Source organism: Nerophis lumbriciformis, linkage group LG09, assembly GCF_033978685.3.
Source record: "Nerophis lumbriciformis linkage group LG09, RoL_Nlum_v2.1, whole genome shotgun sequence".
Lineage (NCBI taxonomy): Eukaryota > Metazoa > Chordata > Actinopteri > Syngnathiformes > Syngnathidae > Nerophis > Nerophis lumbriciformis.
Window position 1 is genome coordinate 48,628,882 of NC_084556.2, and position 26,119 is coordinate 48,655,000.

The 26,119-nt window shown below is 42.3% G+C and overlaps 1 protein-coding gene across 3 annotated transcripts in view; it reads left to right on the top strand.

The window, feature by feature from the left end:
• Positions 1–15,202: 15,202 nt before the first annotated feature.
• LOC133607939 (glutamate receptor 1-like) overlaps positions 15,203–26,119 on the top strand; it is a 38,954-nt gene continuing 28,037 nt past the window's right edge. For all 3 annotated transcript variants that reach the window (XM_061963004.2, XM_061963005.2, XM_061963006.1), the window contains exons 1-5: positions 15,203–15,312; positions 16,738–16,872; positions 20,913–21,152; positions 23,626–23,810; positions 23,928–23,981. In XM_061963004.2, coding sequence (XP_061818988.1) covers positions 15,225–15,312; positions 16,738–16,872; positions 20,913–21,152; positions 23,626–23,810; positions 23,928–23,981 — 702 coding nt within the window. In that variant the 5' untranslated portion in view covers positions 15,203–15,224. The remainder of the gene's footprint in view (positions 15,313–16,737; positions 16,873–20,912; positions 21,153–23,625; positions 23,811–23,927; positions 23,982–26,119) is intronic.

A 26,119-nucleotide genomic window follows, 5' to 3' on the forward strand; every position in this document is an offset into this window, starting at 1 on the left:
TCATCAACGATTAATACTTCATCGACAACAATCAACAATTCATGCCTTAATCAACAATGCACTTAAAATTATTTAAAATGGCAACAATTAATGCATTCATTGACAACAATCAAAAATGAATGTCTTCATCAACAATCTACTTAATAATAACTTCAAAATATCAACAATTAATGCATTCATCGACAATAATATGATCATTTAAAAATGTCAACAATTAATGCATTTATTATCAATAATGTGATCATTTCAAAATATCAACAATTCATGCCTTCATCAACAATGTACCTACAACATTTTAAAATATCAACAAATAATGCATTTATTGACAATAAGCAACAATTCATGCATCCATCAACAGTTAATACATTCATTGACAACAATCAACAATTCATGCCTTCATCAACAATGTACCTAAAATAGGTGAAAATATCAACAAATAATGCATTCGTTGACTATAAGCAACAATTCATGCATTCATCAACAGTAAATACATGAATTGACAAAAATCAACAATGCATGCCCTCATCAACAATTAATGTATTCATCGACAGCAATTAACATTGTGTGCTTTCTTTAACAATCTATTTAATTAAAATGGTAAATTAGCAAAGATTAATACATTCATTGACAACAATCAACAGTTAATGCATTCATCAACAATAATATAATAATTTAAAAATATCAACAATACATGCCTTCATCAACAGTGTACCTAAAAAATGTTTTAAATATCAACAAATAATGCATTCATTGACAACAATCTATAATTCATGCCTTCATCAACAATGTACCTAAAAAAAGGTTAAAATATCAACAAATAATGCATTCATTGACAATAAGCAACAATTCATGCATTCATCGACAGTTAATACATTCATTGACAACAATCAACAATTCATGCCTTCATCAACAATGTACCTAAAAAATGTTAAAATATCAACAAATAATGCATTCATTGACAATAAGCAACAATTCATGCATTCATCGACAGTTAATACATTCATTGACAAAAATCAACAATTCATGCCCTCATCAACAATTAATGTATTCATCGACAGCAATCAACATTTTGTGCTTTCTTTAACAATCTATTTAATAAAAATGGTAAATTAGCAAACATTAATGCATTCATTGGCAACAATCAACAATTCATCAACAAAAATATAATAATTTCAAAATATCAACAGTTAATGCATTCATCAACAATAATATGATCATTTCAAAATATCAACAATTAATGCATTTATTACCAATAATGTGATGATTTCAAAATATCAACAATTCATGCCTTTATCGACAATGTACCCACAAAAATTTAAATATCAACAAATAATGTATTTATTGACAATAAGCAACAATTCATGCATTCATCAAAGTTAATACATTCATTGACAACAATCAACAAACAATTCATGCCTTCATCAACAATGTACTTAAAAAAGGTTAAAATATCAACAAATAATGCATTTATTTACAATAAGCAACAATTCATGCATTCATCGACAGTTAATACATTCATTGACAAAAATCAACAGTTCATGCCCACATCAACCATTAATGTATTCATCGATAGCAATCAACATTTTGTGCTTTCTTTAACAATCTATTTAATTAAAATGGTAAATTAGCAAAGATTAATGCATTCATTGGCAACAATCAACAATTCATCAACAAAAATACAATAATTTCAAAATATCAACAGTTAATGCATTCATCAAAAATAATGTGATCATTTCTAAATATCAACAATTCATGCCTTTATCAACAATGTACCCACAAAATTTTAAATATCAACAAATAATGTATTTATTGACAATAAGCAACAATTTATGCATTATCATTGACAACAATCAACAATTCATGCCTTCATCAACAATGTACCTAAAAAAGGTGAAAATATCAACAAATAATGCATTCGTTGACTATAAGCGACAATTCATGCATTCATCGACATTTTGAAGCTCTCAGAAGCCAAGTTATGTTATATTCCTTAAGATTTATTTATGCAAGTTTGAAGTATCAATTATCCAAACACCATTTTGTTTGCATATTTTCAGGAGATATATATATATATATATATATATATATATATATATATATATATATATATATATATCCTGAAAATATGCAAACAAAACGGTGCCAAAACACACACACACATATATATATATATATATATATATATATATATATATATATATATATATATATATATTATATCCTGAAAAATATGCAAACAAAACGGTGTTTATTTTAATTCTATGGCTGGATGTAATAAGGAGTCAGAAAAAATACAAAAAAAAATACAATTAATTTTGATGTTTTAGCAATATATATATATATATATATATATATATATATATATATATATATATATATATATATATATATATATATATATATATATATATATATGTGTGTGTGTATATGTATATATATATATATATATATATATATATATATATATATATATATATGTGTGTATGAAATACTTGACTTGGTGAATTCTAGCTGTCAATATACTCCCCCCCTCTTAACCACGCCCCCAACCACGCCCCACCCCCGACCACGCCCCCCCACCCTCCACCCCCCACCTCCCGAAATCGGAGCTCTCAAGGTTGGCAAGTATGAGCTAGCCTAAATAGCATATTAGCATCGATTAGCTTGCAGTCATGCAGGGACCAAATATGCCTGTTTAGCACTCAAACAAGTCAACAACATCAACAGAGCTCACCTTTGTGCATTCACACACAGTATAAAACATTTGGTGGACAAAATGAGACAAAGAAGGAATGGCATAAAGCACGTCTTTCTTTGGCAGCGTCGGAGAAAGTTGTACATGTAAACAAACTGTTGAGTCACAGTCCTCATAACGGTGAGTTCAAGGGCCGCTGAAATTAGTAGGACAAAACGGTGCTCGCCTAATACTCTCATCAGTGAAGCATGTTTAATACAAACAGTGGGCTTTCTAACAATTAGGAAGGTTTGTGTCATGTTTTTGTCTTCATTCATCGACAGTTAATACATTTATTAACAACAATCAAGAATTCATGCCTTCATCAACAATGTATTTAAAAAAGGTTAAAATATCAACAAATAATGTATTCATCAACAATGTACCTAAACATTTTTTTAAATATCAACAAATAATGCATTCATTGACAATAAGCAACAATTCATGCATTCATCAACAGTTACTACATTCATTGACACCAATCAACAATTAATGCCTTCATCAACAATGTATTTAAAATAACTTTTAAAATATCAACAATTAATGCATCCATCGTCCCTTTCGGGGTTGCGGGGGGTGCTGGAGCCTATCCCAGCTGCACTCGGGCGGAAGGCGGGGTACACCCTGGACAAGTCACCACTTCATCGCAGGGCCAACAAAGATAGACAGACAACATTCACACTCTCATTCACACACTGCGGCCAAATTTAGTGTTGCCAATCAACCTATACCCAGGTGCATGTCTTTGGATACCCTAACAATTAATGCATTCATCGAAAATTCATGCATTCATCATTTCGTGCTTTCTTCAACAATCTATTTAATACAAATGATAAAATAGCAAAAAGGAATGCATTCTTTGGACAATTCATGTGTTCATCAACAATCTACTTACTAACAATGTCTAAATATCAACAATCGATGCATTCATCAACAATAATACAACAACTTCGAAATATCAACAGTTCATGCCTTCACCGACAATAACAGACAATTCATGCATTCATCAACCACCGTTGAATTTGTGTGACAAATGCATGAATTGTGGATTAGTGTCAACGTAGATGAGGATGATGTTTACTCGTTAGGGAACTCTTGGGAATCAACATGTCACACACGCGCACACACACACACACACACACACACACACACACACACACACACACACACACACACACACACACACACACACACACACGCACACACACACACACACACACGGGAGTCCCAGCTGCTGTCACATCACCTCCATGGTCCAGCGGGACCCTCGTGTGTGTGTGTGTGTGTGTGTGTGTGTGTGTGTGTGTGTGTGTGTGCGTGTGTGTGTGTGTGCGTGTGTGTGTGTGTGTGTGTGTGTGTGTGTGTGTGTGTGTGTGTGTGTGTGTGTGTGTGTGCGTGCGTCCCTGCTCCTTCCATTCAGGTCGCACTCGTCCATGTGGCGAGTCGTCGTGGTCACATGACTTTTAGGAAGATGGTGGCGATGTGCAGCTGGAGGTCAAAGGTGAGCTAATGAAGACGAGGGACTGCCTCAAACAGGAAGTGAAGGCTGCAATAACATCCTGAGCCCCAAGGCGGGGAAGACGGCGAATGATGATGACGATGATGATGGTGAAGATGATAGTGAAGACGATCATAATGATAATGAAGATGATGATGATGATGTTTCATGGAGAAGACACTTAGTTGTTGTTCTCAGGGCAATTTCACTCGGATGATATCACTTGACAGTGTAGTGATTCACTTAGCTGATATCACTGACAGTATAGTGATTCACTTGGATGATATCACTTGACAGTGTAGTGATTCACTTAGCTGATATCACTGACAGTATAGTGATTCACTTGGATGATATCACTGACAGTGTAGTGATTCACTTGGATGATATCACTGACAGTGTAGTGATTCACTTGGATGATATCACTGACAGTGTAGTGATTCACTTGGTTGATATCACTGACAGTGTAGTGATTCACTTGGATGATATCACTGACAGTGTAGTGATTCACTTGGTTGATATCACTGACAGTGTAGTGATTCACTTGGATGATATCACTGACAGTGTAGTGATTCACTTGGTTGATATCACTGACAGTGTAGTGATTCACTTGGATGATATCACTGACAGTGTAGTGATTCACTTGGATGATATCACTGACAGTGTAGTGATTCACTTGGTTGATATCACTGACAGTGTAGTGATTCACTTGGATGATATCACTGACAGTGTAGTGATTCACTTGGTTGATATCACTGACAGTGTAGTGATTCACTTGGATGATATCACTGACAGTGTAGTGATTCACTTGGTTGATATCACTGACAGTGTAGTGATTCACTTGGATGATATCACTGACAGTGTAGTGATTCACTTGGATGATATCACTGACAGTGTAGTGATTCACTTTGATGATATCACTGACAGTGTAGTGATTCACTTGGATGATATCACTGACAGTGTAGTGATTCACTTGGATGATATCACTGACTGTGTAGTGATTCACTTAGTTGCTATCACTGACAGTGTAGTGATTCACGTGGATGATATCACTGACAGTATAGTGATTCACTTAGCTGATATCACTGACAGTATAGTGATTCACTTAGCTGATATCACTGACAGTATAGTGATTCACTTAGCTGATATCACTGACAGTATAGTGATTCACTTGGATGATATCACTCACAGTGTAGTGATTCACTTAGCTGATATCACTGACAGTATAGTGATTCACTTGGTTGATATCACTGACAGTGTAGTGATTCACTTGGTTGATATCACTGACAGTGTAGTGATTCACTTGGATGATATCACTGACAGTGTAGTGATTCACTTAGCTGATATCACTGACAGTATAGTGATTCACTCGGATGATATCACTTGACAGTATAGTGATTCACTTAGCTGATATCACTGACAGTATAGTGATTCACTTAGCTGATATCACTGACAGTATAGTGATTCACTTGGATGATATCACTGACAGTATAGTGATTCACTTGGATTTTATCACTGACAATGTAGTGATTCACTTGGTTGATGTCACTTGACAGTGTAGTGATTCACTTAGCTGATATCACTGACAGTATAGTGATTCACTTAGCTGATATCACTGACAGTATAGTGGTTCACTTAGCTGATATCACTGACAGTATAGTGATTCACTTAGCTGATATCACTGACAGTGTAGTGATTCACTTGGATGATATCACTGACAGTATAGTGATTCACTTGGATGATATCACTTGACAGTGTAGTGATTCACTTAGCTGATATCACTGACATTATAGTGATTCACTTGGATGATATCACTGACAGTGTAGTGATTCACTTGGATGATATCACTGACAGTGTAGTGATTCACTTGGATGATATCACTGACAGTGTAGTGATTCACTTGGTTGATATCACTGACAGTGTAGTGATTCACTTGGATGATATCACTGACAGTGTAGTGATTCACTTGGATGATATCACTGACAGTGTAGTGATTCACTTGGATGATATCACTGACAGTGTAGTGATTCACTTGGATGATATCACTGACAGTGTAGTGATTCACTTGGATGATATCACTGACAGTGTAGTGATTCACTTGGATGATATCACTGACAGTGTAGTGATTCACTTGGTTGATATCACTGACAGTGTAGTGATTCACTTGGATGATATCACTGACAGTGTCGTGATTCACTTGGATGATATCACTGACAGTGTAGTGATTCACTTGGATGATATCACTGACAGTGTAGTGATTCACTTGGATGATATCACTGACAGTGTAGTGATTCACTTAGTTGATATCACTGACAGTGTAGTGATTCACTTAGCTGATATCACTGACAGTGTAGTGATTCACTTGGATGATATCACTGACTGTAGTGATTCACTTAGTTGCTATCATTGACAGTGTAGTGATTTCACTTGGATGATATCACTGACTGCGTAGTGATTCACTTAGTTGCTATCACTGACAGTATAGTGATTCACTTAGCTGATATCACTGACAGTGCAGTGATTCACTTGGATGATATCACTGACACTGTAGTGATTCACTTAGATGATATCATTGACAGTGTAGTGATTCACTTAGCTGATACCACTGACAGTGTAGTGATTCACTTAGTTGATATCACTGACAGTGTAGTAAATCACTTAGTTGATATCACTGACAGTGTAGTGATTCACTTGGATGATATCACTGACAGTATAGTGATTCACTTGGATGGTACCACTGACAGTGTAGTGATTCACTTAGCTGATATAAATGATAGTGTAGTGATTAACTTGGATGATATCACTGACAGTGTAGTGATTCACTTAGTTGATATCACTGACAATGTAGTGATTCACTTAGTTGATACCACTGACAGTGTAGTGATTCACTTGGATGATATCACTGACAGTGTAGTGATTCACTTAGCTGATATAGTTGATAGTGTAGTGATTCACTTGGATGATACCACTGACAGTGTAGTGATTCACTTGGATGATACCACTGACAGTGTAGTGATTCACTTAGCTGATATAAATGATAGTGTAGTGATTCATTTGGATGATACCACTGACAGTGTAGTGATTAACTTAGCTGATATAAATGATAGTGTAGTGATTCACTTGGATGATATCACTGACAGTGTAGTGATTCACTTAGCTGATACCACTGACAGTGTAGTGATTCACTTGGATGATACCACTGACAGTGTAGTGATTCACTTGGATGATACCACTGACAGTGTAGTGATTCACTTGGATGATATCACTGACAGTGTAGTGATTCACTTAGCTGATATAAATGATAGTGTAGTGATTCAATTGGATGATATCACTGACAGTGTAGTGATTCACTTAGCTGATATAAATGATAGTGTAGTGATTCAATTGGATGATACCACTGACAGTGTAGTGATTCACTTAGTTGATATCACTGACAGTGTAGCGATTCACTAGTAAACTACGATGCACCATCTGAATTTCTACTTGCGTCTGCTTTCTGGGATTGACCGAGCCTCCATGTTTAGTAGGAAAAGTTCTCTTTTTACATGAGGCCCCTGGAGTCCAAAGATTCCAACCTGCGGCTCTTCTTCGTGAGACGTTTAGAAGCTGCTTCCTATCACCCGCGGCATCGCTTCCTGTCAGGGCAATCAACAGCACACACACACACACACACACACACACACACACACACACACACACACACACACACACACACACAGCTAATGAGCAAAGACTCGTGGGTAATTTGGCGTGACGTTGGGGACAAATCTTGCCATGTGACATCTGGACACAGTCTGAGGGGGAAGGGGGCGGAGTCACGAGGAACGCGCGTCGGGAAGAGGCGGGAATTGACGATTTGTTGTGCTGAGCAGACATGCTGAAGTCAGCACGAGCGTTGTGTTTCCTTGGAACAATCTGGCAACAGTGAGCTGTCAGCGCACACACACACACACACACACACACACACACACACACACACACACACACACATACACCCACACACACACACACACACACACACACACACACACACACACACACACACACACAGCTCAGATTAACCGCAGGGGGGCGAAGAAAGAGATGGTGATTATGTGGTCATGTTAGTCAGCTTGACCTGTGACCCGCAGGTTGCCGTGGCGATATTGCCACGCCTGTTCACTTACTGTTACACACTGGCCCCGCCCCTAATGGTTGATTGACAGGCGTGTGAGCAGGTCATGTTATCACAAAAAAAAACAGTGGATATTTGGCGTGTGTGTGTGTGTGTGTGTGTGTGTGTGTGTGTGTGTGTGTGTGTGTGTGTGTGTGTGTGTGTGAACAAAAGCAGTTATGCACCCTCGCCCTCCTTTACCTCCCAAAAATGCTGATTTGCACAAAACGAGCCCCCACTTTACTGTTTGCCTTCTTCCACTGAAGTGTGTGTGTGTGTGTGTGTGTGTGTGTGTGTGTGTGTCGTCAGGAGGGCGGTGGAAGACAAAAGACGGTTAAAGAGCGTGGGGGTCTGGGGGGGAATGGGGGGGTGTTGGTTGCTATGGCGACTAACGAGGAGCACCGTGGTTAAGGAGTGCAGATGTGAGAGGACATATGGAGATGAGACATCATTCCCTAGACTTATTCTGGGATGGCGTCTTCCAACTGAGCATGCCCAGTAGTCATGCAGAAGTGTCCCCCCCCCCCCCCCCCCCCCCCGGGGCTGGCCAGCTGACGCCGGCCTGGTCTGCAAACGTGACGTGTTTGTTGGTCCCGTCGTCTTCACGTCCGCCTCAGCACCGACTGACCGCGTGCATCGTCATGGCAACAAGAACGCACCTGCACGACCACGCCCTGCTCGCACTCAACTAAATGTCCTCGTGTCAACGTCCCGGAAAAAGGTAGAGTGAGTTCATGTTAGTAGATGTGAGCAGAAGAGATGAGGAGTTGTCTTTCAAACAGGAAGTGTCGTTCGAACAGGAAGTGTCTTTTGAACAGGAAGTGTATTTCAAACAGGAAGTGTCTTTCGAACAGGAAGTGTCTTTCAAACAGGAAGTGTCTTTCAAATATGGAGAAACGGCTGGCTGCAGATATTCAAAGTTTCGCCCACACAAAGTTGCGCCCACTCCAAGTTGCACCCACTCTAAGTTGCACCCACACTAAGTTGCGCCCGCACTAAGTTGTGCCCCCAATAAAATGCGCCCACTCTAAGTTGCGCTCACTCAAAGTTGCGCCTACACTAAGTTGTGCCCACACTAGGTTGTGCCCACAATAAAATGCGCTCACTCTACGTTGTGCCCACTCTAAGTTGCACCCACACTAAGTTGCGTTTACTCCAAGTTGCGCCCACTCTAAGTTGTACCCACATTAAGTTGCACTCATTCTAAGTTGCGCCCACTCTGAGTTGCGCTCACTCTAAGTTGTGCCCACATTAAGTTGCGCCCACTCTAAAATACGCCCACGCTAAGTTTCGCCCACAGCAAGTTGCGCCCACTCTAAGTTGTGCTCACAAATTGCGCCCACACCTACTCCAAGTTGTGCCCACTCTAAATTGCGCCCACATAAAGTTGTGCCCACTCCAAGTTGCGCCCACTCTTTGTTGCGCCCACATTAAGTTGTGCCCACTCTAAGTTGCGCCCACACTAAGTTGCACCCACACTAAGTTGCGCCCACTCTAAGTTGCGCCCACACTAAGTTGCACCCACTCTAAGTTGCACCCACACTAAATTGCGCCCACTCTAAGTTGTACCCACATTAAGTTGCGTTTACTCTAAGTTGCACCCACTCTAAGTTGTGCCCACTCTAAGTTGCGCCCACACTAAGTTGCACCCACACTAAGTTGCGCCCACATTAAGTTGTGCCCACTCCAAGTTGCGCCCACACTAAGTTGCACCCACACTAAGTTGCGCCCACTCTAAGTTGCGCCCACACTAAGTTGCACCCACACTAAGTTGCGCCCAGTTGTACCCACATTAAGTTGCGTTTACTCTAAGTTGCACCCACTCTAAGTTGTGCCCACTCTAAGTTGCGCCCACACTAAGTTGCGCCCACATTAAGTTGTGCCCACTCCAAGTTGCGCCCACACTAAGTTGCACCCACACTAAGTTGCGCCCACTCAAAGTTGCGCCCACTCTAAGTTGCGCCCACACTAAGTTGCGCCCACACTAAGTTGCGCCCACTCTAAAATACGCCCACGCTAAGTTTCGCCCACAGCAAGTTGCGCCCACAGCAAGTTGCGCCCACTCTAATTGCGCCTACACCTACTCCAAGTTGTGCACACTCTAAATTGCGCCCACATAAAGTTGTGCCCACTCCAAGTTGCGCCCACTCTATGTTGCGCCCACATTAAGTTGTGCCCACTCTAAAATGCGCCCACACTAAAATGCGCCCACACTAAATTGCGCCCACTCCAAGTTGTGCCCACACTAAGTTTTGTCCGCACTAAGTTGGGCCCACTCCTGTTGCGCCCACTCTAAGTTGCGCCTACTCCAACTTATGCCCAGTTTAAATTGCGCCCACACTAAGTTGGGCCCACTCCAAGTTGCGTTTACTCCAAGTTGCACCCACACTAAGTTGCGCCCACTCCAAGTTGCGCCCACTCCAAGTTGCACCCACACTAAGTTGCGCCCACTCCAAGTTGCGCCCACTCCAAGTTGCACCCACATTAAGTTGCGCCCACTCCAAGTTGCGCCCACTCCAAGTTGCGCCCACACTAAGTTGCGCCCACTCCAAGTTGCGCCCACTCCAAGTTGCACCCACATTAAGTTGCACCCACATTAAGTTGCGCTCATTCTAAGTTTCCTCCACACTAAGTTGGGACAACGGAAGTGAACCGTGTCTTTAAGACACGCCCACAGTGGCGAAGACACGCCCACAGTGGCGGTGACACGCCCACAGTGGCGATGACACGCCCACAGTGGCGATGTCACGCCCACAATGGCGATGACACGCCCACAGTGGCGATGTCACGCCCACAATGGCGATGATACGCCCACAGTGGTGATGACAACATGAGAGTGGAGACTAGATTTGTAATTTGCAAGATGGCTGATGCAATGCACCATAGTTGTTGTTATTTGGCTTGTGGAATGTATTGGTTTTTTTTTGGTTGTTTATATGCAACTTATTCCTGATTTCTGTATACTTTTTGTCTCTCCAGCTTCACTGTCGTCACACGCTTGTCGTCACCTCTGTGGGCGTGTCTTTAAAGGGGCGTGGCTCAGAGTGGGCGTGACTTTGACTTAGACTGTCTGTGGCTGCAGCTAGATGGCTTTCAAACAGGAAGTGTCTTTCATACAGGAAGTGTCTTTCATACAGGAAGTGTCTTTCAAACAGGAAGTGTCTTTCAAACAGGAAGTGTCTTTCATACAGGAAGTGTCTTTCAAACAGGAAGTGTCTTTCATACAGGAAGTGTCTTTCAAACAGGAAGTGTCTTTCAAACAGGAAGTGTCTTTCATACAGGAAGTGTCTTTCAAACAGGAAGTGTCTTTCATACAGGAAGTGTCTTTCAAACAGGAAGTGTCTTTCATACAGGAAGTGTCTTTCAAACAGGAAGTGTCTTTCAAACAGGAAGTGTCTTTCATACAGGAAGTGTCTTTCAAACAGGAAGTGTCTTTCATACAGGAAGTGTCTTTCAAACAGGAAGTGTCTTTCATACAGGAAGTGTCTTTCATACAGGAAGTGTCTTTCAAACAGGAAGTGTCTTTCAAACAGGAAGTGTCTTTCAAACAGGAAGTGTCTTTCAAACAGGAAGTGTCTTTCATACAGGTAGTGTCTTTCAAGGAGGAAGTATCTTTCAAGGAGGAAATGTCTTTAAAACAGGAAGTGTCTTTCATACAGGAAGTGTCTTTCAAACAGGAAGTGTCTTTCAAACAGGAAATGTCTTTAAAACAGGAAGTGTCTTTCAAATAGAAATTATCTTTCAAAGAGGAATTGTGTTTCATACAGGAAGTGTCTTTAAAACAGGAAGTGCCGTTCAAATTGGAAGTGTATTTTATACAGGAAGTGCCTTTAAAACAGGAAGTGTCTTTAAAACAGGAAGTATTTTTCAAAGAAAAATTGTGTTTCAAACAGGAAGTACTTTTCAAGGTAGAAGTGTGTTTCAAACAGGAAGTGTCTTTAAAACAGGAAGTGCCTTTCAAATTGGAAGTGTATTTTATACAGGAAGTGCCTTTAAAACAGGAAGTGTATTTTGTACAGGAAGTGTCTTTAAAACAGGAAGTGCCTTTCAAATTGGAAGTGTATTTTATACAGGAAGTGCCTTTAAAACAGGAAGTGTCTTTAAAACAGGAAGTATTTTTCAAAGAGGAATTGTGTTTCAAACAGGAAGTACGTTTTAAGGAAGAAGTGTGTTTCAAACAGGAAGTGTCTTTAAAACAGGAAGTGTCTTTCACATAGAAAGTATCTTTCAAGGAGGAAGTGTCTTTAAAACCGGAAGTGTCTTTAAAACAGGAAGTGTATTTTGTACAGGAAGTGTCTTTAAAACAGTAAGTGTCTTCAAAACAGGAAGTGTCTTTCAAATTGGAAGTGTCTTTTATACAGGAAGTGTCTTTAAAACAGGAAGTATCTTTCAAACAGGAAGTATCTTTAAAACAGGAAGTATCTTTCAAACAGGAAGTATCTTTAAAACAGGAAATGTCTTTCAAACAGGAAGTGTTTTTCAAACAGGAAGTATCTTTAAAACAGGAAATATCTTTAAAACAGGAAGTGTCTTTCAAACAGGAAGTGTCTTTCAAACAGGAAGTGTCTTTCAAACAGGAAGTATCTTTGAAACAGGAAGTGTCTTTCAAACAGGAAGTGTTTTTCAAACAGGAAGTGTCTTTAAAACAGGAAATATCTTTAAAACAGGAAGTGTTTTTCAAACAGGAAGTATCTTTGAAACAGGAAGTGTCTTTCAAACAGGAAGTGTTTTTCAAACAGGAAGTATCTTTAAAACAGGAAGTGTCTTTCAAACAGGAAGTGTCTTTCAGACAGGAAGTGTCGTTCAAACAGGAAGTGTCTTTCAAACAGGAAATGTCTTTCAAACAGGAAGTATCTTTATGGGACGGCGTGGCGCAGTGGAAGAGTGGCCGTGCGCGACCCGAGGGTCGCTTGTTCAATCCCCACCTAGTACCAACCTCGTCATGTCCGCTGTGTCCTGAGCAAGACACTTCACCCTTGCTCCTGATGGGTGCTGGTAGCGCCTTGCATGGCAGCTCCCTCCATCAGTGTGTGAATGTGTGTGTGAATGGGTAAATGTGGAAGTAGTGTCAAAGCGCTTTGAGTACCTTGAAGGTAGAAAAGCGCTATACAAGTACAACCCATTTATCATTTATTTATTTAAAACAGGAAGTGTCTTTCAAACAGGGAATGTGAAGGTGCTCTGGTTGTTGCCGCGGTGTTCAGGTGTGAAAGGTGGCCCATGAAAAATGTAGGAGGCTGACAAATAATGGATGTTATTATGGGATGTTTTATTGATGCATTTACATTAAAAGAGGCTTTTTCTATTATTGATTCAGGTTGCTACGACAACACGACAGGGACCACTTTGTTTTTGACAAAAGTCCACAAAAGTCTCGCCTTTGAATTGTTGTTGTTTTTCCTGCAGTCTCTTCCCGTTGCCATGGAAACGCAGCAAAACAATCATCAGGGAAAGTTGCTGTCAACTCTGACCTCCATCCAAGCTACATGCTAACAGAAAGTGTAGCTTGACTCACAACAACTGACCGTGTTAGCGTGTCAGCATGCAACAACATGGCCGCCTGCCGCGCCGGTCATGTGACTTGCGGCTCGAGTGCGGAAAGATTGAGGTGGCCGGCGAGCCCGAACGAGCTGACTTTAATGGTTCCCTGCATAAATAAAACATCACAGAGTCACGCGGCAAAATTAGTCACAAACTTCAGCTTCAACTTCTTTACAAAGATGAATAAATAATATTATGCATTGTGCGCCACCACTTCACACGTGCGCGCGCTTCTTCACGCCGCTGTGAGCAAGCCAACATGTGGAAGCGTGGACAGGAAGTGGACCGGCTAATTTCACGCGCCACGCCGGAACACTGCAATATGACAACAAGGATTTGACTATATTGTCTCTTTCAAGACGGCAGGGACGAGGTTTCAAGAATGCCTTGTCAGCCTAAATGTGTCGAGGACAGGAAGTGAAGGGGTGCGTCAGGAAGTGACGATGTGGACAACAGGAAGTGAAAGCGTGGGTAACAGGAAGTGAAGACTTTTGCAAGACAGGAAGTGAATATGTGGACAACAGGAAGTGAAGATGTGGATGACAGGAAGTGATGACATTTGCAAGACAGGAAGCGAAGACGTGCAAGACAGAAAATGAAGATGTGGACAACAGGAAGTGATGACATGTGCAAGACAGGAAGTGAAGATGTGGACAACAGGAAGTGAAGACATGTGCAAGACAGGAAGTGAAGACGTGTGCAAGACAGGAAGTGAAGACATGTGCAAGACAGGAAGTGAAGACGTGTGTAAGACAAAGTGTGGAAATGGGAAATATTAATGACGGCAATTGGTGTGAAGACAGGAAGTGCAGGTGTGGATGTCAGGAAGTAAAGACATGTGCAAGACAGGTAGTGAAGTCGTGCAAGAAAAAGTGAGGACATGTGAATGACGGGAATTGATGTGAAGGCAGGAAGTGAAGGTGTGCAGGACAGGAAGTGAAGACGTCAAAGGTGTGAACTTTGAACTGGAGTTGATTTTGAAGAAAAAAAAGAGGAGACATCATTCTGTCATTATGATTGTTTTATGTATTAATTACAGACAATAACATGATGATGATGATGATGAAGACAGCATGCTTTGTGCCAATGCACTGATTTGATTGGACGGGAGGAGCAGGAGGAGGGAAAGGTTGCTTCTTCTCAAAGCACACACACACACACACACACACACACTCACACACACTCCCTCATACACAGCTGGAGCTGGCCGCCTCACACACTCAAACACACTCACACACACGCGCGCGCACACACACACACACACACACACACAGTCAGTCAGAGAGTGTGTTGTTCAGAGGATGAAGACGATCATGAAGATTCTGTTTGTTCTTCTGCTGCTTTTTGGACTCTGCAACAACACAAGTTTTCCTGCTAACATCAACATAGGTGAGTACTGCATCTCTACTTCTATACTACACAGTACTCTATATATGTACTCTACATACTATACTTCTATACTACACAGTACTCTATATATGTACTCTACATACTATACTTCTATACTACACAGTACTCTATATATGTACTCTACATACTATACTTCTATACTACACAGTACTCTATATATGTACTCTACATACTATACTTCTATACTACACAGTAATCTATATATGTACTCTACATACTATACTTCTATACGACACAGTACTCTATATATGTATGTACTCTGCACACTAAACTCTACTTCTATACTACACAGTAATATGTGTACTCTGCATACTACACTATACTTCTATACTACAATGTACTCTATATTTGTACTCTACATACTATACTTCTATACTACACAGTACTTTATGTATGTACTCTACATACTATACTTCTATACTACACAGTACTCTATATTTGTACTCTACATACTATACTTCTATACTACACAGTACTCTATATATGCATATACTCTGCATACTATACTTCTATACTACACAGTACTCTATATATGTACTCTCCATTCTATACTTCTATACTACACAGTACTCTATATGTGTACTCTACATACTATACTCTACTTCTATACTACACAGTACTTTATATACATGTATGTATGTACTCTGCATACTACACTCTACTTCTATACTACACTGTACTATGTGTACTCTGCATACTACACTATACTTCTATACTACACTGTACTCTATATGTATACTCTACATACTATACCTCTATACTACAAACGTACACGGTACTCTATATGTGTACTCTACATACTATACTCTACTTATATACTACACAGTACTTTATATATGTATGTACTCTGCATACAACACTCTACTTCTACACTACACAGTACTCTGCATGTGTACTCCACATGTACTGCAAAGTTGTGTACAGTGTGTACACATTCATTTGTATCAACATGATGAAAGTCATTAGCTCAAGTCCACGTATGTGTGTATCCTTGTGTGTGTGTTTGTGTGTACTAATATTGCGTGCATGTTAGTGTTATGTGTGTGTGTGTGTGTTAATATTATGGGATAGAAGGAAGTTTTCAAGTTGATTTGCTCTGACCTGCACACTAATGCTGCAGAGCTCAGCATTAAAAATCACTTACAGCACATTCTGTGTGCGTGCATGTGGGCGCGTGCAAGTGTGTGCGTGTGTGTGTGTGCTGTGCTTGCAGCCACATGTGCGAGTGGGGCGGAGCCAGCCAGTGATTGACAGCAGACACCAATAGACTTGGAGTCAATTAAAGGGAACATGTGGCTTCACATTAAGTTTTTATTTAATGATGCGATACAAATTTGTGTCTGACTCCACCCACTCCTCACGGACACTTTGGCGTGACGACACCTTTCTGCCGCTACCCCTCAGGTGCGCTTTTCCCACCCGCGTCCCATGAGTACGGGGTGTTCCGCTTCGCCTTGGCGGGGCGTCGTGACGTGCCCAGGCTGGTGCCTCAGGTGGACGCCGTGGAGACGGCGAGCAGCTTCGCCATGACCTATGCTTGTAAGTCTTTTTTCACGTCTTATTGGCATGTTAGCTCCTAGCGTGGCTTTTACCATCAAGACCAACTCTGACCAACAACCTGCCTCCATCATCATCATCATCATCATCATGCCGGGGGGAGGGGCCTGCGCCTGAATGGAGGCAGCCATCAAAAGAGGCGAGGGACGCACTAAATGGACCGTGGCCCGGAGGCTTGGTTCTCCACAATGTGCTGACCTCGTTTTGTTGCGGCGGAACACAAGACAGACCGCTCACTTAAAAACAGCCTCACGACACGATTGCACCTGTTACCCACGGCTCACCGCCTGTCACCTTTGACCTTTGGCTTGAAGTCACTCTTGATTGGTTGATGGCGTTCATTAATGCTCTCAGGCATGCAACAGAAGCCACGCCCCACCGATGAAGCAGGTATGCCCTGTGAAAAAAAGAAGCCACACCCCCATGGAAGAAGAAGCCACGCCCCACTGAAGAAGCAGGAAAAGCCTGTGACAAAAGAAGCCACGCCCCCATGGAAGAAGCAGCCTGTGAAAGAAGCCACGGCCATAGCTATACGAGCCACGCCCCTTAGCGAAAGAAGCCACGCCCCTTAGCGAAAGAAACCACACCCCACTGAAAAAGCAGGCATGCCCTGTGAAAGAAGCCACGCCCCATAGCTAGAGAAGGCACGCCCCTTGGCAAAAAACGCCCCACCTCAAAGCAAAATAAGCCACTCCCCTTAGCATAAGAAGCTACACCCCACTGAAGAAGCAGTTATACCCTCTGAAAGAAGCCACTCCCCTTAGCAAAAGAAGCCACACTGAAGAAGCCCTGTGAAAAAAGAAGCCACACCCCCAAGGAAGAAGAAGCCACGCCCCACTGAAGAAGCAGGCAAAGTCTGTGACAAAAGAAGCCACGCCCCCATGGAAGAAGCAGCCTGTGGAAGACGCCACGGCCATAGCTATACGAGCCACGCCCCTTAGCGAAATAAGCCACGCCCCTTATCGAAAGAAACCACACCCCACTGAAAAAGCAGGCATGCCCTCTGAAAGAAGCCACGCCCCTTAGCAAAAGAAGCCACACTGATGGAGAAGCAGGCATGCCCTGTGAAAGAAGAAGCCACGCCCCATGTGAGAAGCAGCCACGCCACTTGGTAGCAGTAGCCACGCCCCATTTCGGAATAAGTCAAACCCAGCAGAGAAAAAGACACTCCCCCTTAAAGGGGTCGTATCAAGATATGTTCCTACATTTAAAAACACTTAGGGTTAGTTTTATAAAAGTTAGTTTTGCATAAAGCAGTTAGTTTCCAATAGCAGAAGAAGCCACACCCCTGAAAGGAAGAGCGCACGCCCCCTTAGACGCAGAAGCCACGCCCCATAGCAAAATAAGCCACGCCCCACTGATGAAGCAGGCATGCCCTGTGTAAAATACAACCACGCCCCTATGGAAGAAGAAGCCCCACCCCACTGAAGAAACAGACGTGCCCTGTGAAAGAAGCCACGCCCCATAGATGGACAAGCCACGCCCCCTTAGCAAAAGAAGCCCCACCCCATCGAAGAAGCAGACATGCCCTGTGAAAGAAACCACGCCCTGTAGTTACATAAACCACACCCCACTGAAGGCAGGCATGCCCTGTGAAAGAAGCCACGCCCTGTAGTTAAATAAACCACACCCCACTGAAGGCAGACATGCCCTGTGAAAGAAGCCACGCCCTGTAGTTAAATAAACCACACCCCACTGAAGGCAGGCATGCCCTGTGAAAGAAGCCACGCCCTTTGGCAAAAGAAGCCACGCCCCACTGAAGAAGCAGGCATGCCCTGTGAATGAAGCTCCGCCCTATAGCTAAAGAAGCCACACCCTTTAGCAAAAGAAGCCACACCCCACTGAAGAAGCAGGCCTGTGAAAAAAAGGCCACGCCCCATAGCTAGAGAGAGAAACCACTCCCTTTAGCAAAAGAAGCTACGCCCCACTGAAGAAGCAGTTATACCCATAGACGTCTTATAAGTAGATGCAGCATCGACCGCTACTGCCTACTGGCATAGACGAGACGCGGGGCCGCCATCTTGGAGTGGTGATCCGCTCCACTCAGTGCAATTCATTTGTCAGGAGCAATGAACTGTCAGCGCATTTAATTCATCTTACCTCACTGAATACCACTGATTTTCACACGCTTTTTTGTCATACATGTAGCTATGATAAAGGACACATGTTTTGGTGTGTTTTATTATTCATAGTTTGCTTAACAGTAATAGAATATTCTTATATGCTATAAGTGACCAGACGTCCGAGATCAAAACTGGGAATATAATCCCAGAGAAGGGGGAAAAAAACGGTCAGCTATTTTTAAATTGAAGAAACAATATGATTAGGTTATATATACATGCGTATATCCTACATAAACAATGTATGAATACATTAGATATCTATATATCTTAGGGACCTATAGACTGTATCTCTGTTGCTGCAGCAGCAGAGAGTTTCTTCTGTCTTGACACTTTGTATTGATATTTTGTATTACATTCTTCCCTTAAATGATCATGTTTACAGTGATTGTTTTATATGTATTTTTTATGTATGTCGCTTTGGATAAAAGCATCTGCCAAATACATAAACATATATAAACTTATTTCTTATTTCAACTTTATGTTATTCAAGTATGACATTTTTATCCATCCATTTCCTACCGCTTGTCCCTTTTGGGAACGCGGGGGGTGCTGGAGCCTATCTCAGCTGCATTCGGGCGGAAGGCGGGGTACACCCTGGACAAGTCGCCACCTCATCGCAGATGACATATTTAAATGTAATTAATTTCATTGACAAGCAATTCTATTATGGTCATACTCTTGTTTGCTAGCGGCTACGATTTCAGTACTATTGAAGATAGCTCCTTCTTAACTGTGTGGCAATATTATTTTCACAAAATACAACCAATAGTACGTTAATGTTAAATTTTACTTGTGAAAAGTAATCCCCCAATTCCTATTTTCAACAGTCCGCTCATTTGAGCAGGCATCTTTGTTTTCTACCTGTCAACTGTCAGTTTAGGCTGTTCGCCGGCTCCTCATCACCACTTCAAGATGGCGGCCCAATTTCTCGCGTCACAGCAGTCTACTTATAAGATGTCTATGGTTATACCCTCTCAAACAAGCCACGCACCTTAGCAAAAAAAAAAAAAAAAAAGCCCCACCCCACTGAAGAAGCAGCCACGCCCCTTGGTAGCAGTAGCCACGCCCCATTTCAGAATAAGTCACCCCCAAATTACGATATTTTCCTACATTTAAAACACTTAGAGTGTTACGATCCGCTGCTCGGATCATAGTTTGTTTATGTTTGAGTCACATGTGTTTTCAGCACCTTGAGTTTCGTTTGTTTCTGTTGCCATGACGGCAGATTGTATACACCTGCCTCTGGTTAGTGTCCGGGACGCGCACCTGTTGCCCGGGCGCTAATCAGAGGGCTATTTAGTCTTTGCCCTGGCCTCACTCGGTCTGGCTTCCTAGTTTGTTCCCATACAACTGATAACGACAACTTTGATTCCCGCTAGCTTTTCACGCTATGCCATTTTGCCTGCTAGCTCCCACGCTAGTCCTTTTGTTTTTGTCTTTTGTGCTACGTGCATATTTTTTTGTTTATTCATCGTATGGTTTATATTTTAAATAAATCATATTCCTACCTGCAAGCTGTGTCCGAAGCCGTCTGCATCCTTGGGAGAACCACACCTGCATCACGATGCGACCAAGTCGTTACATAGAGTTAGTTTTATAAACGTAAAGAATAATATTTGAATCACCCACCATTAGACGCATCACTTCAATGTCGGAAATTGGACCAAACACAATCTACAACTCACACACACACACACTGATGCTAACTGACAGCTCGCTAGCACGCTAGCATTAGCCCCATGGCTAACTTCTACAGTTAGCATGCTAACAGCTGAGCCGCGAGGGAGCAGACGTGTTGTTAGCGTGTTAGCGTTGCCCGCGGTCAGGACGGGTTTGTTTTGGGAGTGGATGTGGATGGTTGAAAGCTCATGTGACCTCATGTGACCTGTGTTGTTTCAGTCTGCTCGCAGTTGGCCAAGGGGGTCCACGCCATCATGGGCGTGTACGACCTGAGGACCGCCAACATGGTGGCGTCCTTCTGCGGCGCGCTTCACGTCAGTTTCATCACGCCGTCGTTTCCCGCCCTGGCCAACAACCAGTTTGTGCTGCAGTTGCGTCCGCAGCTGCAGGAGCCTCTCATGGCGCTGTTGGACCACTTCGGCTGGACGCGCTTCGTGTACATGTACAGCGCCGACACAGGTGAGCGCGCCCCCCGGTGGTCACCAACGTGCTATTCCGCCTCCTCGCCGTCGTCAGCTTTCAGAGAGCTTTCACGTGTTGTCGTGCTAATGAGACGACGCTGGACTTCAATGTTTGATGACGTCTCCATGACGACCACTCAGCCAAGCAGCAACGTGTTCTGGTTCTGTTTGTGGTCCACTAACGCCTTGCTGCTTCGTTACACTAATGCTAACGCTAACACGCGATTAGACACGCTTATGGACACACACTCACACAAACAAGCACCCACACACCCGCACACACACGTACATACGCACACACACACAAACACACACGTACACACACACAAATGCTTCATGCACTGATGCACGCGTGTGTTCACAAAGACAAGTCAAGTTGAAGAATATTTTACTGTCCCATCTTGTTCAACAACCCAGTATGTGGGCGCGTGTGTGTGTGTGTGTGTGTGTGTGTGTGTTTTTGTGTGTTTGTGTGCGTGAGTGTGTGTGTGCGTGTTTGCAAGTTTGAGTCTGTGTGTGACGATTACCTGAGTATACAGATGACTGACGTTAGTCCCTCCCCTTTGCCGTTTTACCCCCTCCTCTTGTAAGCTAAGCCCCTCCCTTGCAGCCTTAGCCCCTCCTCTTTCGTTCTCAGCCCCACCCATTGCCCTCTTAGCCCCCTTTCCAGTGTCAGCCCCTCCAATTGTAGTCTCAGCCCTCCCACTGCTGTCTTTGGCCCCTCCTCTTTGCAATCTTCGCCCCTCCCCTTGCAGTCTCAGCCCTTCCCATTGTAGTTTCAGCCCCGCCCACTGACATTTTAGCCCTCCCCTTGCAGTCTTAGCCCCTCCCATTTCAGTCTTAGACCCGCCCCTTGCTGTCTTAGACCCACCCCTTGCTGTCTCAGCCCCTCCCCTTGCAGTCTCAGCCACTCCCCTTGCCATCTTAGCCCCTCCCCTTGCAGTTTCAGCCCTACCCATTGTAGTCTCAGCCCCTCCCACTGCAATTTTAGCCCTCCCCTTGCAGTCTTAGGCCTACCCCTTGCATTCTCAGCCACTCCCCTCTGGGTCTTAGCCCCTCCGCTTGCAGAAATGTTATCCCTCCCCTTGCAGTCTTAGCCACTCCCATTTCAGTCATAGGCCCACCCCTTGTAGTTTTATACCCACCCCTTGCTGTCTCAGCCCCTCCCCTTGCAGTCTCAGCCACTCCCCTTGCCATCTTAGCCCCTCCCCTTGCAGTTTCAGCCCTACCCATTGTAGTCTCAGCCCCTCCCACTCCAATTTTAGCAGTCTTAGGCCTACCCCTTGCATTATCAGCCACTCCCCTCAGGGTCTTAGCCCCTCCCCTTGCAGAAATGTTACCCCTCCCCTTGCAGTCTTAGCCCCTCCCATTTCAATCTTAGGCCCACCCCTTGCAGTCTTAGACCCACCCCTTGCTGTCTCAGCCCCTCCCCTTGCAGTCTCAGCCACTCCCCTTGCCATCTTAGCCCCTCCCCTTGCAGTTTCAGCCCTACCCATTATAGTCTCAGCCCCTCCCACTCCCATTTAGCAGTCTTAGGCCTACACCTTGCATTATCAGCCACACCCCTCAGGGTCTTAGCCCCTCCCCTTGCAGAAATGTTACCCCTCCCCTTGCAGTCTTAGCCCCTCCCATTTCAATCTTAGGCCCACCCCTTGCTGTCTCAGCCCCTCCCTTTGCAGTCTCAGCCACTCCCCTTGCCATCGTAGCCCCTCCACTTGCAGTTTCAGCCCTACCCATTGTAGTCTCAGCCCCTCCCACTCCAATTTTAGCAGTCTTAGGCCTACCCCTTGCATTATCAGCCACTCCCCTCAGGGTCTTAGCCCCTCCCCTTGCAGAAATGTTAGCCCTCCCCTTGCAGTCTTAGCCCCTCCCATTTCAGTCTTATGCCCACCTCTTGTAGTCTTAGACCCACCCCTTGCAGTTTCAGCCACTCCCCTTGCCATCTTCGCCCCTCCCCTTGCAGTTTCAGCCCTTCCCATTGTAATCTCAGCCCCTCCCGTTTCAGTCTTAGCCACTCCCCTTGCAGTCTTAGCCCCTCCCATTTCAGTCAGGCCCACACCTTGCAGTCTTAGCCCCTCCCCTTGCAGCCTCAGCCCCTCCCCTGCAGTCTCAGGCCCTCCCACTGCAATATTAGCCCCTCCCATTTCAGTCTTAGCCTGACCCCTTGCAGTATCAGCCCCTCCCACTGCAGTATAAGCCCCTCCCTCACTCCCATTTCAGTCAGGCCCACTCCTTGCAGTCTTAGCCCCTCCCCTTGCAGTCTCAGCCACTCCCCTTGCTGGGCTGCAATCTCAGCCACTCCCCTTGCTGTTTTAGCCCCTCCCCTGCCGTCTCAGCCCCTCCCACTGCAATCTTAGCCCCTCCCATTTCGGTCTTAGCCTGACCCCTTGCCGTATCAGCCCCTCCCACTGCAGTATAAGCCCCTCCCTCCCAGCGCGTCGACTCACACCATGTTCTTGTGGATCCATCAGGTCTGTCGGTTCTGAAGAACGTTCTGGACCGTGCGGCCGAGCGAGGCTGGCAGGTGACGTCGGTCAACATGGACGCTCTGACAGAGTCCATGTTCATCAAGCTGCTGGTGGACTTGGACTTCAACAAGGGGTTCCAAGTGGTTCTGGACTGCGAGTCGGACCGCCTCAACGCCATCCTGAGTCTGGTGCGTCCTGCAGAACTTTTCAATTAACTAAGCTCCTCCTCTTCCTGTCCGTCAAAGAGCTCGTTAATTGGAAACAAAAATACAACTTCAACGTTTTTTTCTTCTTTTTTGTGTCAGATTTCAGCGCAGAAAAGAAACCTGAAGAATTATCATTACATCCTCCTCAATATGGTGATTACACTCTAGTTAACACTTTTCTATGTTTATCATCACATCCTCCTCAATATGGTGACTATACTCTAGTGAACACTTTTCTATGTTTATCATTACATCCTCCTCAATATGGTGACATCACTCTAATCAACACTTTTCTATGTTTCTAGTCAACACTTTTCTATTCAACACTTTTCTTTTCAACACTTTTCTATGTTTCTAGTCGACACTTTTCTATTCAACTCTTTTTCTGTTTCTAGTCAACACTTTTCTGTTTAACACTTTTCTATGTTTCTAGTCAACACTTTTTTATGAAACACTTCTATTTAACACTTTTCGATGTTTCCAGTCAACAGTTTTTATGTAACACTTTTCTATTTAACACTTTTCTATGTTTCTAGTCAACACTTTTTTATGTAACACTTTTCTATTTAACACTTTTCTATGTTTCTAGTCAACAATTTTTTTATGTAACACTTTTCTATTCAACACTTTTCTTTTCAACACTTTTCTATGTTTCTAGTCAACACTTTTCTATTCAACACTTTTCTGTTTCTAGTCAACACTTTTCTGTTTAACACTTTTCTATGTTTCTAGTCAACACTTTTTTATGTAACACTTTTCTACTTAACACTTTTCTATGTTTCTAGTCAACACTTTTCTATTCAATACTTTTCTATTCAACAGTTTTCTATGTTTCTAGTTAACACTTTTCTATTCAACACTTTTCTATGTTTCTAGTCAACACTTTTCTGTTTCTAGCCAACACTTTTTTATGTAACACTTTTCTATGTTTCTAGTCAACACTTTTTTATGTAACACTTTTCTATTTAACACTTTTCTATGTTTCTAGTCAACACTTTTCTATTCAATGCTTTTCTATTCAACACTTTTCTGTTTCTAGTCAACACTTTTTATGTAACACTTTTCTATTTAACACTTTCTATGTTTCTAGTCAACACTTTTCTATTCAACACTTTTCTGTTTCTAGTCAACACCTTTCTGTTTAACACTTTTCTATGTTTCTAGTCAATACTTTTTTGTAACACTTTTCTATTTAACACTTTTCTATGTTTCTAGTCAACACTTTTCTATTCAACACTTTTCTATGTTTCTAGTCAGCACTTTTCTATTCAACACTTTTCTATGTTTCTAGTCAACACTTTTCTACTCAACACTTTTCTATGTTTCTAGTCAGCACTTTTCTATTCAACACTTTTCTATGTTTCTAGTCAACACTTTTCTACTCAACACTTTTCTATTCAACACTTTTCTATGTTTTTAGTCAACACTTTTCTATGTTTCTAGTCAACACTTTCTATTCAACACTTTTCTATGTTTCTAGTCAACACTTTTCTACTCAACACTTTTCTATGTTTCTAGTCAACACTTTTCAATGTTTCTAGCAACACTTTTCTATGTTTCTAGTCAACACTTTTCTATGTTTCTATTCAACACTTTTGTATGTAACACTTTTTCTGTTTCTATTCTATATATATATATATATATATATATATATATATATATATATATATATATATATATATATATATATATATATATATATATATTAGGGATGAATATACTGTATATATATATATATATATATATATATATATAATTAAGAGTATATAATTATACTCTTTAACACACTTTTAAATTTATATGTAACATACTTCTATGTTTGTACATAACATGTTACTTTATATACAACATATCTATGTTTGTAGGTGACACGTTCTATGTTTCTTTGAAACAAGTTCTATGTTCCTATGTAATGTTTAATATTTTTTGCGTAGCAAGTCTACAATTCCCCGTAACGTGTGCTGTTTCTATGTAACACATTCCATGTTTCTAACTAGCAAGCTTTATTTTTCTACAATACAAGTCAATGTTTCTATATAACGTGTTCCGTTACTATATGTAACATGTTCTGTTTCTAAGTAACAATTGCTATGTTTGTATGTAACATGTTTATGTTTCCATGTAACAAGTTGTGTTTACGTAACACGTTCTATGTTTCTATGTAATGTAGTGCTATGTTTCAATACAACATGTGTTGTTCCTACGTAACAAGTTCTGTTTGTTTGAGACATGTTCTTTGTTTCTCTGTAACATGTTCCGTTTCTAAGTAACAAGTGCTATGTTTGTATGTA